Source organism: Nipponia nippon, unplaced genomic scaffold (assembly GCF_047370975.1).
Source record: "Nipponia nippon isolate SJK-2023a ecotype South Korea unplaced genomic scaffold, ASM4737097v1 scaffold_4, whole genome shotgun sequence".
NCBI lineage: Eukaryota > Metazoa > Chordata > Aves > Pelecaniformes > Threskiornithidae > Nipponia > Nipponia nippon.
The window spans coordinates 125,793,561-125,810,102 of NW_028262358.1; the positions used below are offsets into that span (position 1 = coordinate 125,793,561).

At 57.0% G+C, this 16,542-nt stretch overlaps 1 protein-coding gene across 1 annotated transcript; it reads right to left on the reverse strand.

Annotated features, from left to right (window-relative positions):
• Positions 1-6,514: 6,514 nt before the first annotated feature.
• Positions 6,515-11,832, reverse strand: CIMIP2C (ciliary microtubule inner protein 2C). The gene is made up of 4 exons (XM_087776429.1): positions 11,728-11,832; positions 11,193-11,305; positions 10,417-10,523; positions 6,515-6,651 (listed from the first exon to the last, which is right to left on the reverse strand). The coding sequence occupies exons 1-4, from the start codon at positions 11,830-11,832 to the stop codon at positions 6,515-6,517; spliced, it is 462 nt and encodes a 153-aa protein (XP_087632555.1).
• Between the last annotated feature and the right edge of the window lie 4,710 nt (positions 11,833-16,542).

Genomic DNA, 16,542 nt, shown 5'->3' on the forward strand with positions numbered 1-16,542 from the left:
GCCCGAGCAGGAGGGAAAGGGCAGAGCAGGGCTCTTCCACCTGGAAAAGGGGGAGCTCAGGAGGGTGTGAGGGCTGCAGGCTCGGGGCCACCTGAAGAAGAGAAATAGGGAATGGTCCTCACCCATCCCAGAGCCTGGGCCTGACCCAGCGGGGGAAATCCCACCCTCTGGCTTACACAGAGCCGATCCACACTGTCTAGGGCCACTTTTAGGAGCAGAAAGGACACTTGCAAGTGAGGACATGTATGGGCATGTCCAAGCATGTTGCTTCTCCAACTCCTGAGTATTACAAACACACCAAAGTGAGCGGAGCATCACTGAGATGCCCAGGGGCAGGCAGAGTTCAGTGCCGTGGCCCCGTACCAGCAGCCTGAGATGGGTGAGCTGAGCTGAGCAGCTCCTCACCTCGCCCTGCTTAAGCACAGCCACCCCTCCAACCTGGCCAACGCTGCCCGTGGGAGCAGCACCCCGCACAGCGTGGTTCCCAAACTGGATGCACCCAGTCCCATGCTGCGACCTGTTTGCCATGCAGCCTTGCAGGGTAGAGGAGCACCTTCCCCTTCTCCTGCAGCCTGGAGGAGCTGGTGTCCCCTTCCCTAGAGCTGCAGGAAAGTCCTTGGCACGTCCCTTAGGTTTAACGGGGATTTCGCTGTCTTTGGGCACCAGGTGTGTCAGTGACGCTTGCACTGTCCCCATCGGCGGATGCCTCTTCCCCATCAGCGCCGTGCCCGTGCCCACGTTCCTCCTCCTGAATCCAGCAGTGGTGCCCACCAGCCAGCGGTGCAGCTCCTGGACCTGCAAACACAGAGTGCTCCCGGTGGCACCGGCGTAGCCTTTGAGGCGGGGACCCTCAAATTTCTGCTGTAGCCGAGCACCTCAGAGCTCCCTAGCATGTTTTAATGACTGATGGCATCGTACCGACTACACACCACCTTATATAGTCCTCCCTGACACTTTGGATTTTATCCCTACATCATCCTTTTGATGGCTGGAGCTTTCCCAGCAAAATAAAATTCTTTTGGAAAACTCCGGTCCCTGGAGCGCCACATGTTTTGGTTTGTTTTTTCAGTATCTCAGGTTCAGTGAACTCTCGCTGGTGCCAGGGACGGGTCCCCAGGGCTCTGCCTGCCCTCTCTGTGGAGCATCCCGGGATGGGGGACCTGCTCCTGGCACCTCCACCTCCAAGCTATCCAGCTTGACTCCAGCAGTGCTTGCAGGGCAGGGTGCTGGGTGCTGCTCAGGGTGCCCCAGACCACCAGCTCGTCCTCACAGGACAACCCTCAGCAGGTTTCTCGTGTCTCTAATGGGGTCTGCAGGTAACCCCCTCCCACCCCACCTCCTGAGGGAGCTCTTTGGGGTGACCCCGGTGGGATTTCCAGGGGCAGGAGGTCTCACTCCTGAAGAGCTGATAAAAGGGTTTTTTGAACACATTTTCTCCCATGAACTCCAACCCTCTCGGGCTATTTCAAGGCCATCTTCATATCCTGCCCCTGGCTTTTGCCGCAGAGGGGATGCTCCAACCCTTTATTTCTAACCTGGCTGCCGCTCCTGCCCTCCCCATCACCCCACTGCATTTGGGGGTACCCCATCCAGCCTCTTCCAGAGTCACAGGAGCAGCCAGGGTCAGTCTGTGCTGCCGAGGAAAACCCCTTCCCACTGCGCCAGGGACATGCAACAGCCTCGCTTGGATGGTGGGGTTTAATCCCAGACATGGCTGAGCCATCCCAGTCCCCAGACGGTGACAGCCCCATGGGGCTCCCTGTCCCCCGGGGGAGTTTGTAGCTCTCCCACCTCCCCCAGCACCCAGGGCCTGGAGAGAGCCCTGCAGACACCCAACGCCATCTCGGAGGGCTGAGAGCCAAAGCAGCTGGGAAATGCAGCCGGGTTTTGCAAACTTCAGCACTTTCCCCTGCCAGGAGGAAGCCTGTCCCTGCCCCAGCACCCCATTATTTCTACCTTGCCCTTCCCCTGTCCCTCACCTCGGCCCCGTGTCGGGAGCAGGAGGGATGCCTGAGTGCACGCCCCATACAAGCAGGCACGGTTCCCATAGGATCCGGGTGCCTCAGCCTCCTTCCATGCCAAGGAGAGTCCCTGGTTGCATAGTCCAAATCAGCGAGGGAGGGAAACTGAGGCAGGGGAAGCGGTTGTCCCTTGCCTTGCCTGCACATCCATCGCATGTCCCTGCACCCAGCAAAACCCTGCCGCCCTGCTGCTGAGCCGGGCACGGCCACCCCGATGTCGTGGCACCAGCGTGGGGCAAAAAGGGAGTGGGGATGCAGCAAGGCAGATTTGGCACCTCTGCAAGCAGCCAGCTTGGAAACCAGCCCAAAGGACTGGGGGTCCCATAACCCACCTTCTGCCCACCCTGCCAGTGACCACAGAGCACAGTTTGCAAACCGCTGGTGCCCTCTAAAGGGAGAAGGGAAAGGCAAAAATCCCCAGCAGGCTTGGCCCCAGCAGCAGCAGGACAGACACCCTGCTGCAAGACAGACGTCTTCTGCTTTGGAAACACAGCATGGATCTGGGGGGGGGCACCACCCCAGCAACGAGATCCCAGGGCTGCAGAGCAAAGGCACCCGATCATCAAAGCCCTGATGAGCACAAGAAAGCCACAGAAACCCTGAGAGAGACTTTAAGGGTATAAACTTGAGGTGGTTTTAATTTGCTTCTTGTTCTAGGGAGAGTTGTGCAGCTCGAAATGGAAAAAAAAAAATGTGCTTCATCAGGATGGTGTTATTCCTCAGCCCCCCATGTTTGCCACCCTGGCCCGTCACCCGCTGCCATGGCCAACCCAGCGTGCGATGGGGAAGCACCAGAAAACAGGGCTGTTTTTGCTGGATCTGTGCCACTTGGGAAGAGGGAGGGGAGATGCACCCTCCCTCCTGGGCTGGTGGAGAGCAGACATCATGGGTGCGAGAGCTCCGGGGAGGGGGCATGGACTAACACACGGATAATTCACCCTAATGCTCCGGCTGCGGTGGGGAAGGCTGCGCAAGGTGATGCTGCAGAAGGGCTTTCACCTTCCCCTGCCTTCAACGTTTCCTATTAAAGACATTCAGAAATGGGCAAGGGTTGTCTGCACCCTTGGGAGGGTTTAGGTGCTCACATGCTGAAAACATCTCCATTTCTCTTTGCATTAAAGGGCTGCTGAAACGGGGACACCAGAACTGGCTGTTCAACATGTCTCCTGGAAAGGCCGAGGTGTTCTCCGTGCCTTCATGAAAGTGCTGGGGAGGTGGAGGGAGAAGGAGCCAGGAAAGCCTCTGAAGCTGCTCTTGCCCCCATTACGCTGGACACAGCAATTGCCAGCACAGTTTAAAGCTTGGAAAACCCAACCTGATGTTCTCAGGAAGGTTCCTTCACTGGGGGATTCTTTTGCATCTGTTTTCATTTGCTTTCCTGTACTTAAACCCCGCAGGGTGTATTCAGGCAACCCTCTTTTCCCTGCCTGCAAGTCAGTCCTGCCAGGCGCCGAATCTGCACCGTGTCCTCCGCACACCACAGTTCTGCACTTGAGGACGTGCTAGGCAGTGACAAAGCACGTCCCTGGCTAAAAATAGACCCCGCGTTGGGTATTTGCGGTAAGATCACCTCCCCTGCCAGCTCCCTGCCAGGCAGCCCTTCCCGGGGACGCGGTGACAGAGGAGTCATCTTCTGGGGACGTAGTTTGGTAACCCCTGGACCAGGGAGAAGAGGGAGAGGTTCCCCCACGATGGGGAACCACTTCGTAGGGTTTGGTGCTCAGACCGTGCCGTGCATGAATTAAAGAGCAGCGGTTTCTCTATGCGGCTGGAAGGACAAGTCCATCTTGGAAGTCTTGGCCGGAGCAAGGAAAATAAGAGAGATTTATTTGCAGCAAAGGCTTTGATGAGCGGGGGAGCTCACGGGCGCTTCAAGGACAAGGTTATGGAGCTCCTCCAGCATCTGCGGGGAGGGGGTTGGTGATGCCAAGGGGCTGAGGCTGATGGTGAGGAACTGCGAGGGGGCTCACAAGAGTGTGAAAAGGCAATTAAAAAAGCAAAAAAAGTCCTCACTTGGCACCTAAAATGCAGACTCTGAGTTGGCCACAGTCCAAAGCCATCAGCGAAGGAGGATTTGGGCTCGGCCACCCCGGGCGGGAGCTGTGAGCTGGGGAGAGCAGGCGGGGGTGCTCCATGAACCCCAGCAGCCCCCACAAACCCAGCAGAGAGCTGCCGGGGGGGGAGTGAGCCCCGAGATACCCACAGCCCCCCTCTGCAGATGCTCAGTTCCCACTCCCGCAGCATCCCTCCAGGCGCCTAAAAGCAACTTCAGGATCAGATCCTGGACCTGCAAGGGGTGAACCTCCCCGGGACACCTCAGCAGCCACGTCAGGGTCAACACACAAAGCCCTTCCAGGGAGGCAAATGAAATTTGGTGGAAATGATGCCATTAATGGATTTTTGTCTTATAGTTCAAATAAATAGATATCTCTTGGTTTTTGGTCTTTGCATCACTGGCACAAAGTGAATTTCTTCTGTGTGGCTGCTGCACACATCCTTCCCCGTAAATGCTGCGTGGTTGATCTTGGCCAAGGAACAAGCCCTAAAAAGCATACACAACTCTGTCTCACTGCGAATGATGACCTGAGAGGAGTTTAAAGGGATTTTAGTAATGCACTAAAATACACGAGGACTTTCCTTGGTGTGTTAAACCCGAGCTTTTGAAGTGCTGCAGTAGTTAGTCCCCATCAGCTTGCTCTAACTGGAGGAAATGGGGAGTGATGAGGAGATAAGCTTAAAAGGGTTATTTCGCTTCAGATGTCAGCGAGTGGGGGAAAAAAAATCAATAAAAGGCTATGGAAAAAACCATCTCTGGGTTTCCAGCATAGCTACTATGAAGAGCCCCTCATTGCTGGGGTACTTTTGTGTTTTGAATCAGGCCTGGGAATCAGAGAGGGGGCTGGTTATGGACCAACCAAGTAGGAAAGAGCCCGGGGATGTGGCTGGGGTGGATGTGGGGTGAGGACGCGAGGATGCTCCTGTTCCCAGCAAGGCAGCGGTGCCGGGGCTGGGCTGAGCTGGCCCTCCTGCCTCTGCCATCCCTCCCAGCACCTCCCAGATGGGGTAGGCGATGGAGCTCTGCCTATAATGGTGCAGAAGAGGGGTCAGAACCCCTTCTCCAGCCCCATGGAACAGGCTGACACCCAGGGAAATGCTCTTCAGAGGTAAGCAGATGTCTCTCAAACATGAGCACAGCTTGCAAGGGTGCTCGCTAGTGGCCCAAAGGCACCACGTCCCCTCATGGATGGGTGGCAGAGCCCCAGTCGTCACCATCAGTAACTGACTCTGCCCATGCCCTGCCATGTCACCCGCTTCCAAAATCATGGGAGAAAATATGTCTTCTCAAATAAATAAAGCAGGGCTAAGGCTTTGTGCTGCCCCTCGCCCACTGGGACACCGGTCTACCAGCCCTGGCATGGTTTAACCCATCCTGATGTGCTCTCCAGGAGCCCGAGCCCTCCTGGAGGACAGAGGAATTCAGCTCCCCTTCCTCCTAGCAAAGCACACCCGCCCCAGACTCGTTGGCCTTGTAGTCAGTCATCCGGAGAGTAGTTTTCTTCCAGCAGTTTCTCTGGTAGCTTTTTGAAACCGTGTGAAATCTTGCTGTGTGCAGCATCCTGGGAAGGGGAGCCCTGTGGTTTAGAAGAATTACCCCGTTGGGTTTGCCTTGAACCTGACACGCGGTAACCTCCCGTGGTCCTGCTCTGCTTTTGTGTGGGATGAGACAGTGGACAACCACCCCTCCGACCCTCTGCCCTCTCCCCCCCATCCTCTCTCTTCCAGGCTGATGGGCTCTGGCTTCCGCGGCCGTTTCTTGCAGGGATGCCATGCAGAGCTCCAACTGCTCCGATGCCCTTCCCTGAACCCTCTCCTGCTCCAGCATCTCACCCTCTCCTGCTCCCGCATCTCCTGGAGGCAGGACGGCCATGCCATGCACAGGCAGCAGGGAGGGTGAACCCCCTTTGGCTCCCAATGCTGCCTGCTCTGCTCTCCACTCTTTTCCTAATTATTCCTGGGGTCTAATTTGCTTTTTTGACCACGGCCAGCCACCCACCCACTGTAAACCCATGGTCTGGCTGCTGGGTGGTACCAGTGGGCTGGGAGCCCCACAGATGATTTAGCAGCATCTTCCTGCAGCCAGCCCTTGTCTTCATTCTTGGAGCAGGGCAGAGCTGCCTTCCCACCCCGGCGGAGGCAGCAGGGGCAGAGAGAGGGCATTTCTCCTGCCAGACGGTGACCCCGTCAAACCGAGCTAATCCCCTGCCTGTCCTCAATCTCTCCTCAGCCTGTTGATCATCCCAAATGGCAGGAGGAGCTGCGTGGTGGGCAGCTGCCCCCTCTCCTCAGAGGCCACGAACAAAGAGCATCGCCGCACGTCTTCCCCAAGGCAGGCAGATCCCGAGACAGCAGGCAGCTCCCTCTCCTTATTTTCCCATTGTTCCTCTCTGGCTGGGAAACCAGGTTTTCACCAAGGGCAGGGTGGATGCCATGGCTTAGGCTCTACACTGGAAAAAGCTGTCTGGGGTCTCTCTCTCCTGGGAGGTGACCCTCTTCCCCCAGGGGAAGGACTGGTAGCTCCACAGGGTCACCAGTGACACTCGCAGCAATTGCCAGCGGGTCTCGGTGCTCCCTGGGGAGGAGCAGAGCACCAAGGATGGTTACAGAGGTGCAGGTAGCAGGTACGGAGGTGCAGGCAGGTGTTACAGAGGTGCAGGCAGGGCTCAGCCATTGGGGTGTGCTTCGAGGGCACTGGGGCACCTGCAACCCTGGCATTTTCACCCCAGCAGAGCTGCAGAAGCAGGTGAGGTTGCAGTGTTGTCCCCCAAGAGGACTTGTTCGATCTGACCTTGTGATGGGCTGATGCAACCCCGGAGCTCCCAATTCCCAAGCTCCCATTGGCTTTCCCTGCTCCTGAGCCCCCCACGTGCACCCAAAGTCTTGCCGTCGGGGATCGCACAGGCATGGTTATCGCTCACTGCCAAGTGCAAGGAAAACAAAGGTGGAACCGGGAGATTTTTATCTGCGCCACGTTCAGAGCTGATGCTGCAAGGCCACGCGGTGCACTCCCGTTTGCAAGCACCCGTCACCTCCAGGCCACAAATATTAATGCAGAAGCAGCTCTGCATATTGGCATTACCTGGATGGGTTCAGTCACACATCTACGTTAGGAAGGACTGTGGGGATAGGGAAGTGTTTGAAGGGGCAGAGGGAAGGTGGAGGTTACTTTCAAGGCCACCACTGCTTGTGCCGCTCTGGGGACACGTTGTCTGATCCTCCAGGAGCTGGTCAAAGCCAAATCATTTCTGTAAGGATGGGGCAGGGAGCAGCGAGGTCCTCAGGAATGAGGAGCAGGGGCGCATAGCAGCAAGTCCTGGTCAGGATCAGGTCTGGAGATGGTGGTCAGGGTCAGACACAGCCCAAGGGCCACCCAGCAGCGAGGCAGAGCTGAGATCAAGCCCAGATCCAGGTCCAGGTTGAAGTGGAGCAGGTCCAAGAGCGGGCACAGAGCCAGCTGTGGCACAGCTGCAAAGGCAGGGGCTGGTGGCAAATCTGCAGCTTGAAAACAGATCCCAAAGGAAGGGAGGCACCGGCCGTCACCTCCAGCTTTGCTCACAACAGCTCTTACCAGCACCGGGGCTGACCTTGGCCTCTGCCAGCTGAGCTCCTGGAAGGGGGATGCGCCCACAAGCCCCGGCAGCATCTGTTTTACTCCATCCACATCCATCTCTCCTCCTCCTCCCACACATTTCTCCCCCTTGCCATGAGACCTGGCCTGGGTGAAGGACAGCCTCCCCCACTCCTGCTCGTTTCTGATGGGCAGCGAAGGGTTGATAAGAAAGCGTTAGCCAGCCTAGACAGCCACAGCACACAGCCAGGAGAAAACACTCCATGCCCACCTATTAACTTCTCGTTTAAGCAGCTTCTCTGAGCTCCACACACAAAACTTTACAGATTCACGGGCTTCCAGGGCTGGCCATAGCTCACAGCATCCCCACTGCTTCCCGTCGCACAGCAAGGAGGGTCCAGCCGCCTCCTGGGCTGTGCGAGCAGCAGAGTCATCCATGGGGCAGAGGCAGCATCCAGCCCCGCCATCGGTGTCTGCAGTGCTGTGGCTGGTCTGAGGCTCCTCCGTGCAAGGAATACACGGACATACAGGAGCAAGGGCCACCAAGATGGGATGGACAACATGATGTGGACCCCCCTGGAGCCCTGCCTCCAGCTCGGGGGTCCTCAGCACGGGAAGGAGATGGAGCTGTTGGAGCGGGGCCGGAGGAGGCCACCAAAATGGTCAGAGGCTGGAGCAGCTCTGCTGGGGAGAAAGGCTGAGAGAGCTGGGGGGGTTCAGCCTGGAGAGGAGGAGGCTGCGGGCAGAGCTGATTGCGGCCTCTCCGTGCTTAACGGGGGCCGACAAGAAAGGTGGGGACAGGCTTTTTAGCGGGGCCTGCGGCAACAGGACAAGGGGGAATGGTTTTAAACGGAAAGAGGGGAGATTCAGACTGGACAGAAGGAAGAAATTGTTTGTGCTGAGGGTGGTGAGGCACTGGCCCAGGTTGCCCAGAGCGGTGGGAGATGGCCCATCCCTGGACACGTTCAAGGCCAGGTTGGACGGGGCTCTGAGCACCCTGGTCCGGGTGAAGATGTCCCTGCCCATGGCAGGGGTGGGACTGGGTGGCCTTTGGAGGTCCCTTCCATCCCACACCATTCTGTGATTTGGTTATTCCACGTGCCGGGAAAGGCAGAGAGCTGGGTCGTTCAGCCTCAAGAGAAGGCAAAGGGGGATCTTCTTATTGTCTACAGCCACCTGAGGCAGGCAGCAAAGAGAGGGTCTAGAGGATGTAGAGATGTAGGAGGCTGGAGGACGCAGCTTGAATTTCGAGGTGCACGGTGACAGGAGCAGTGATGGGCACAAGTTACAACACAGGCAGATCCAGCCAGATACAAGGAAAGTAGCTGAAGATATTTTATCAGAAGCCCTCTGAAGGTGACTGGAGGCTTTTTTCCCCTGGATTTTACACCCCTGTTGAGGCACAGGAATACAGCACTAGAGGGCACCCATGTATTTCTGCTGGCGGCTGGCTCCGGCTGCCTCCCATCGCAGCTCAGCTCCCAGCCCTGGGCTGGCAGAGCTGTAGGTGCATTTTCAGCCCATTTCAGGTCCGGTGGAATCATCCCAGGAGGCCGGTGTTGTGCTCGGAGCTCAAGGCAAGAGGGAATTTTGGATGCCAGCTATAACCTGCGTTGGTTGAGAGCAATACGCTCCTCTGACGGCTCCTCGGAGGGCTGAGCAGGGTGCTGGGAGCTGTGGGTGCCCATCTGGAAGGGTGGTGGGACACTGTGCTGGGCTGTGCTACTCCATGCCCCCACCAAGCTTTACTTTCCCTTTATTCTTGCTAAAAATGATTTATGACTATTTCTGTCCATCCCCAACATACCCACTGTGCTTTCAGCACTGAAGAGAAATATCCAGCCGCTTAATCGGCGTTTCAGCAGTGCTGTGTCTACTTATGTCTGCATGCATGGGACCCTGCTGTGTTTAAGTGCACATACGCCCTTGTCGCAGGACTGCCATGGGCAGACTGGTAGCAAGGACTGGCAGAGGAGAAGCAAAGACCGATGGTTTATAGCTAACGTAACCAGAGCACTCATCTGTCCTGGTTTGCAGCTCTGCCTGGGCGTCTGCTGATGGGGGTGCTGGGCTGGGCACCTCCGATGCGGCAACAAAAGTATTTAATTTTGGGTGATAACTGATGTTTTGGTGAGACGTGTGTACGTGAGGCTGAGCTGTTCTGATGCCAGCAGTTCAGGGACCACATCTGCAAGGTCTCAGTGACCCTAATAGTATAGAAACTGTGAAGCTGCATCATCTGGCACGCCGAGCACAGCAAGGGATACAGCAAACGAAACCCACCCATGCCATGCACCGAGGGCTGGGTGAGGTACAACACCGACGTGCTGCCCTCCTGGATTGCTGCTCCACCTTTCTGACCCTCTGCTCCATCAGCCAGGGCAATGGGTCCAGGAGGGATGAGGAGGAGCTTCACTCACTGATGTCTTTTTTTCATGAATGACTATTTGAACGATAACAAAATAGTGATAGGACAAGGGGTAACGGCTTTAAACTGAAAGAGGGGAGATTTAGATTAGATATAAGGAAGAAATTCTTCACTCTGAGGGTGGTGAGGCACTGGCACAGGCTGCCCAGAGAAGCTGTGGGTGCGCCATTCCTGGCAGTGTTCAAGGCCAGGTTGGATGGGGCTTTGAGCACCCTGGTCTGGTGGAAGGTGTCTCCCCGTGGCAGGGGCGTTGGAACCAGATGGTCTTGAAGGTCCCTTCCAACCCAAACCATTCTATGGTTCTACAAAAAGGACAATTTTTGCCTTTCAGTTTTTATTACCTCCTCCCCTCTCCAGGACCCCGAATTTTGGAGGTACCTGCTCAGCAGAGGGCTGGATCCACCAGCTCAGAGGAGAGGAGCCCCAGCTCTGCCCGTGCCCAGCCTGGCTATGGGGAGGCAGGAGGTAGCTATGGGACAGGGGTTGGGGTTCCCCCATCAATTCATGGCCACGGTGACCTGGAGACCTCACCTGTTTGTGACGGCTTGGGTGGCCAGTGGGCAACCTGGGGGTGGCAGCTGGACCTTTGGCCAGCTCATGTGTTTGGTTGCTAGAGTCATGCCTTTTTCAGTGGCCACTTTGGTATAATAGTCAAGTAAAACTGCTGCAGCCCTCAGCTCTCCTCTGCCATGGTGGTGGGAAAGGTCCCAGGGAGCAGCAGACCCTGCAGGGTGTCCCACAGCAACAAGGAGGGGAGGAGACGGGACACTGCTGCTCCGGTTTTTGTGAGGGCTTTGAAATAAATAAACATCCAGGATTCCAAACACACAGCCAGGAGGATGCTTGCTTTTAAAAAAAAAAAACAACCCTGGGATTTCTAAGTTGGGAAAAAAGCCTCAAAGCCTGACAGGCTGCCCACCTCTTCTTGCCTTTCAGGTTAATCTGGTTTATTCTGCTCTCATTTTTCTCAGGACAGAAGGTCTGGGTGAGGAAAAGGAGGATCAGGTGTGGGGCTGGCTCTCCCCCAGACCTCTCCAGTTTCATCCCACCAGCCTAAACCCTGGGAACTGAGTGCCACCATGTCCTAGGGACTGTCCGCAGGGACGTCGGTACTCACAGGTCGAGGGGATGAGGATATGTCTCCTTTTCCTTCGAGGGCAGCACAAAGTTGGGAAGGAGGTACAGCATCCCGTTCTTGTCCCAGTAAAGCTTGCGGTGATGCTGGCTGAGCTGCAGACAAAGGCAAACATCTGGGCTTTTCGGCTGAGTTCAGTGCTCCAAGTCTTGTTTGCACCAGGATTTTTGCTATTGCAAAGCACATGGCAATCACCTCCCTCCTCTAACCGTGCAGAAATGCCGGTCACAGCCGTGCTCCATGCACACCGTGCGTGTCATGCACACGCATGAGCGATACCTGGGATTAAACCACCCACCCCCCGAGGCTTGTTTCGGTTTTGTGAGCACCTGAGCGTTCAAGCTGCCTGGAATCAAATTTGGCTGCTGAGGTGGCATCCCTGCCTGCTGCCTGGGCATGGATTTCGGGCAGCGAGCCTCACCGTGTGCAGGCAGCAGAGGAGGGATCATCCGTCTCCAGGAGCCAGCGGGAGCCTGGGGCCACCCTGGCTCCCCTCCACGGTCCCCCATGTCCTCACCTGGTAAAACCTGCTCAGCTCCTGGGATCGGCCGCCATCCAGGCTGAAGCAGAGGCTTAGTGGGATGCACGGGTGTGGGTCCTGGCCCTCCTCTTGGCATGCCATCGCGGTCTGGGGACCCTGGGCATATCTCATGGTGTTGTTCCCATGGGTATTTCTGAAGGAAAATGCTGATTTTGGAATGTGCCTTCAATACCTGCTCGGGAAATATGTTCAGCAAGGGCCATGCTGGGGCTTTCCAGGAGCAGGGAGCTCCCTTCTCCTCCACGGCTCTGCAAAATGCCTGCGGGAGCCAGCACCCACCTCCCTGGGTTTAAATAATCCCACTTTAGCAAGAAACCACATTTGATGCACAGCACTGCGTCTGAGGATAAACTGCTGCTCAAGGGATCCTGGTGATGGAGGGAACAGTGCGTCCATGACCCAAGACAGGGTCAATTTTCATTTTCCCTTTTAAGCCTCCTCCCTTGCATTTTAGGGGTGCCCCAGGCAGGGAGCTGCTGTCGGCAGAGCAGGGTTCACCACATGGCTGGCTGGCCATGCACCCCAGGAATGGGAAAGGGGAGCAGCTGGTGACCAGCAGCAGAAAACCAGGAGGAAGAGGGAGAATGAATGGGACCCCTCTATTCCAAGCATGCAGACCCCCAGCATCCAGGAAAGGTCAGCATGCATTTTAGCCAGCTGTCTACTGGTGGCCTCACCTCCCACAAACCCTGGGGTTTCACGCTGAGGACATGATACCAAACAGCTCATTCGGTTGGATTTGGTGATCTTAAAGGTCTTTTCCAACTTAAATGATTCTGTGATTCCCACTAGATGGGGAGAGGGGGAGATGCTGGGGAACATCTTGAGGGACCAGTTCTCTGCTGGGATGGTACCAGAGGCCCCATGATGCTGCCTCCCATAAAGCATCCAGGAGCCTCCCTCAATCAGGCAATAGCCCCACAGATCATAGAATCATAGAATTGTTTAGGTTGGAAAAGACCTTGAAGATCATCAAGTCCAACCGTTAACGCAGCACTGCCAAGCCCACCACTAAACCATGTCCCTCAGCACCACATCTCCCCGGCTTTTAAATACCCCCAGGGATGGGGACTCAGCCCCTGCCCTGGGCAGCCTGGGCCAGGGCCTGACAGCCCTTTGGGGGAAGGAGTTTTCCCTAATATCCAACCTAACCCTGCCCTGGCGCAGCTTGAGGCCGTTCCCTCTTGTCCTAACGATGCCCCTTTCCAAACCACGGGGCCAGGCTGGGGCAGGGAATTCATCAGGACACGGCGCTGGCTGGCCCTGAGAACCAGGCAGGGCAGCACAGATTCATTTCTACCACTTCGTCTGCCCCGCAAAGACGTTATTTGGAAGTTCCCTTAGCTCTTTGACCGCTCAGGGCTGAAAATCCAAGGCATACTGGAGTTAATTTTGCTGCAGTCTGAAATGCTCTGCCTATAACCTGAAACCAGCGTTTCAGCTGGTGCAGGAGCCCTTGGCTCTGGGCACAGAGCTGTAGCATTCTGCAAAAGTCAGGAGAAGAAAAGGAATATCTAAGGGAAAAAGAAGGACATATAGCCCTTTCCCCTTGGTGCCAGGGCAAAGAAAAGAGAGCTGCCAAAGAAAGGAGATAACTGAAGGCAAAAATCAATGACAAAGTACTTTGCACATATTTGAGCAAGATTTGGTACCAGCGCTTAGCTCATTTAAAGACCCAGATAATCGTCCAGATCATCGATAAAGATATTGAACAGAACTGGCCCCAGTACTGAGCCCTGGGGAACAGCACTGATGATCCGGAGGAGGGGACCGAGGGCACCCTCAGTCAGTTTGCAGGGGACACCAAGCTGGGCGGGAGCGTTGATCTGCTGGGGGGCAGGGAGGCTCTGCAGAGGGCCCTGGCCAGGCTGGGTCGATGGGCCCAGGCCACTGGGTGAGGGTCAGCAAGGCTCAGGGCCGGGTCCTGCACTGGGGGCACAGCAACCCCAGGCACCGCTGCAGGCGTGGGGAGGAGCGGCTGGGAGCTGCCCGGCGGGAAAGGGCCTGGGGGTGCTGGTCGACAGCCGCTGAACATGAGCCAGCAGTGTGCCCAGGTGGCCAAGGGGGCCAGTGGCATCCTGGCTTGTGTCAGGAATGGTGTGGCCAGCAGGAGCAGGGCAGGGATCGTCCCCCTGTGCTGGGCACTGGTGAGGCCGCCCCTCGAATGCTGTGCTCAGCGCTGGGCCCCTCACCCCAAGGCGGCCATGGAGGGGCTGGAGCGTGGCCAGAGCAGGGCAGCGAGGCTGGGGCAGGGGCTGGAGCCCAAGGCTGGGGAGGAGCGGCTGGGGGAGCTGGGGGGGCTCAGCCTGGAGAAGAGGAGGCTGAGGGGAGCCCTCATCGCTCTCTGCAACGGCCTGAAAGGAGGCTGGAGCCGGGGGGGTCGGTCTCTTCTCCCCAGGAACAAGCGATGGGACGAGAGGGAACGGCCTCAAGCTGCGCCAGGGCAGGTTTGGGTTGGATATCAGGAAAAACTTCATCACGGCGAGAGCGGTCAGGCCCTGGCCCAGGCTGCCCAGGGCAGGGGTGCGATCACAGTCCCTGGAAGTGTTCAAAAACCATGTGGATGTGGTGCTTAGGGACATGGTTTAGAGGTGGACCAGGCAGTGCTGGGTTAATGGTTGGACTCGATGATCTCAGAGGTCCTTTCCAACCTTAACAGTTCTATGACTCTAGGATTCTACAGGTGCCAAAAATGGGGATGCGATTTAAGCGTGCAAGGACCCGTGCGGTCAGGGCGGGCAGAGCAGAGCCCAGCACCCGTGCATTGGGCCCCGCAGCTCGGGGCGTTTCTCTCTGTTGCGTGGCTGCAGTTTGCTGTTTGCCAGAGCAGCTGAAGGAGAGGAGAGGCGAGAGATTTGGCAGCAAACACATTTTGGGGTTAAAGTGGTGAGATGTGAACCAGGAGTGGGCTGTCAACCAGAGTGCTGGATGGCTGAAAATGAGGCTCTCAAAAGACCAAAGGACAAATTTTATATATATGTGTGTATACATATATATATATAAATATATATATATATGTATATATTTCTCCTACAAATATAGCTCTGCCTGCAAGGGAGAAATGGACTCCAGCAGCTCGGAGAGCAGCAGCAAGAGGGATGGATGCCAGCCACACATGTAACCCCACCAGCAAGGAGCCCGTGAGTGTGGGTGCACCTCCTGCGTGCACGGGACACACGGCTTTGGCACCCAGGCTGGCTTTATATCAGGGGAAAGCTGCCAGGAACAGGCATTGCCCACCCAGGGCAAGGGCTGCCCAGGGCAAGGGCATCCCCGGGCAGTTTGGACCAGCCCTGGCTGCAGCAGGAGTATTTGCTTACACGAAACAAAAGGAGACATGAAAGAAAACAAGAGAAGGGGGGAGAAAATATGTGATGATGGGAAGGGGCTGGGGAAGCTGCCTCACCCGAGAGGGCAGGGGGAGGATGAGCTGAAACTCGGTGCGGCTTGCTTGGGAAGAGACATTTGGGGTCTATCAGGGAAAGCAAAAGTCCCCATTGTCCTTCCAGGACCAGGCGGGTGTTTTAGCAGGGTGCACTTGAGAAGTCTGCCTCTCTCGAAGCTGCATGCATTATTCACTGCCCTTCTGCGATATGCATGAGGAGGTGAGAAAATCCACCGCTCTGTCCCTCTACAACCACCGATAAAAAAAGACAACCCCTGACCCATGTAAAACAGCCTGGGGAAACATGAGGATGTGGGGTTGCAAGGTCAGAGCACTCGGGAGATGGAAGCCCTGCAGCACCCGGCACTTACAGCGTGTGTTACACGCAGTTTTATAATAGGAAGGGTGCAGGGTGCATGGGGCAGGGTGCAGGAGCCATGAAGGGTGCAGGGTGCATGGAGCAGGGTGCAGGATCCATGAAGGGTACAGGGTGCATGGGGCAGGGATCTGTGAAGGGTGCAGGGTGCATGGGGCAGGGTGCAGGATCCCTGAAGGGTGCAGGGTGCATGGAGCAGGGTGCGGGATCTGTGAAGGGTGCAGGGTGCATGGAGCAGGGTGCGGGATTCACGAAGGGTGCAGTGCCCACAGGGCAGGCTGCAGGATCCCTGAAGGGTGCAGGGTGCATGGAGCAGGGTGCAGGATCCATGAAGGGTGCAGGGTGCATGGGGCAGGGTGCAGGATCTGTGAAGGGTGCAGGGTGCGTGGGGTGGGGTGCAGCATCCATGAAGGGTGCAGTGCCCACAGGGCAGGGTGCAGGATCCCTGAAGGGTGCAGGGTGCATGGAGAAGGGTGCAGGATCCCTGAAGGGTGCAGGGTGCAGGATCTGTGAAGGGTGCAGGGTTTTTGGGGTGGGGTGCAGGATCCCTGAAGGATGCAGGGTGCAAGGAGAAGGGTGCAGGAGCCATGAAGGGTGCAGTGCCCACAGGGCAGGGTGCAGGGCCCCGAGGTGCAGGTCTGGCCATGCTCAGCCCCTACCTGCTGCCAGCCGTCTCCAGGATGGGGAGGGTCCCTGCGCTGCCGTTGCCCCCGGATCTGTCCTGTTTGCTTCTGCCAGGCCCAGCCGGGTCACGAACACTGTCACTGGGCAACAGTGGGAGCCCAGCACCCCTCCTGGACCCCCTGTACCTCCCCAGCACCCTGAGATCCCCTGCACCCACTCTTGAACATCCCCTGCACCCAGCCAGCCCTCACCACTGCACCCACTCCCGCACCCTCTGCCTGCACCCACCCCGGCACCGTTGCCTGCACCCCTCCCCAACAGCCCCTGCACCCCTGCCCTCGTCCCGCCTGCTGCAGGGGGTCCAGACCTGTCCCCAGGTTTGCATTCTTTAGGCTTTGGGGGTTTT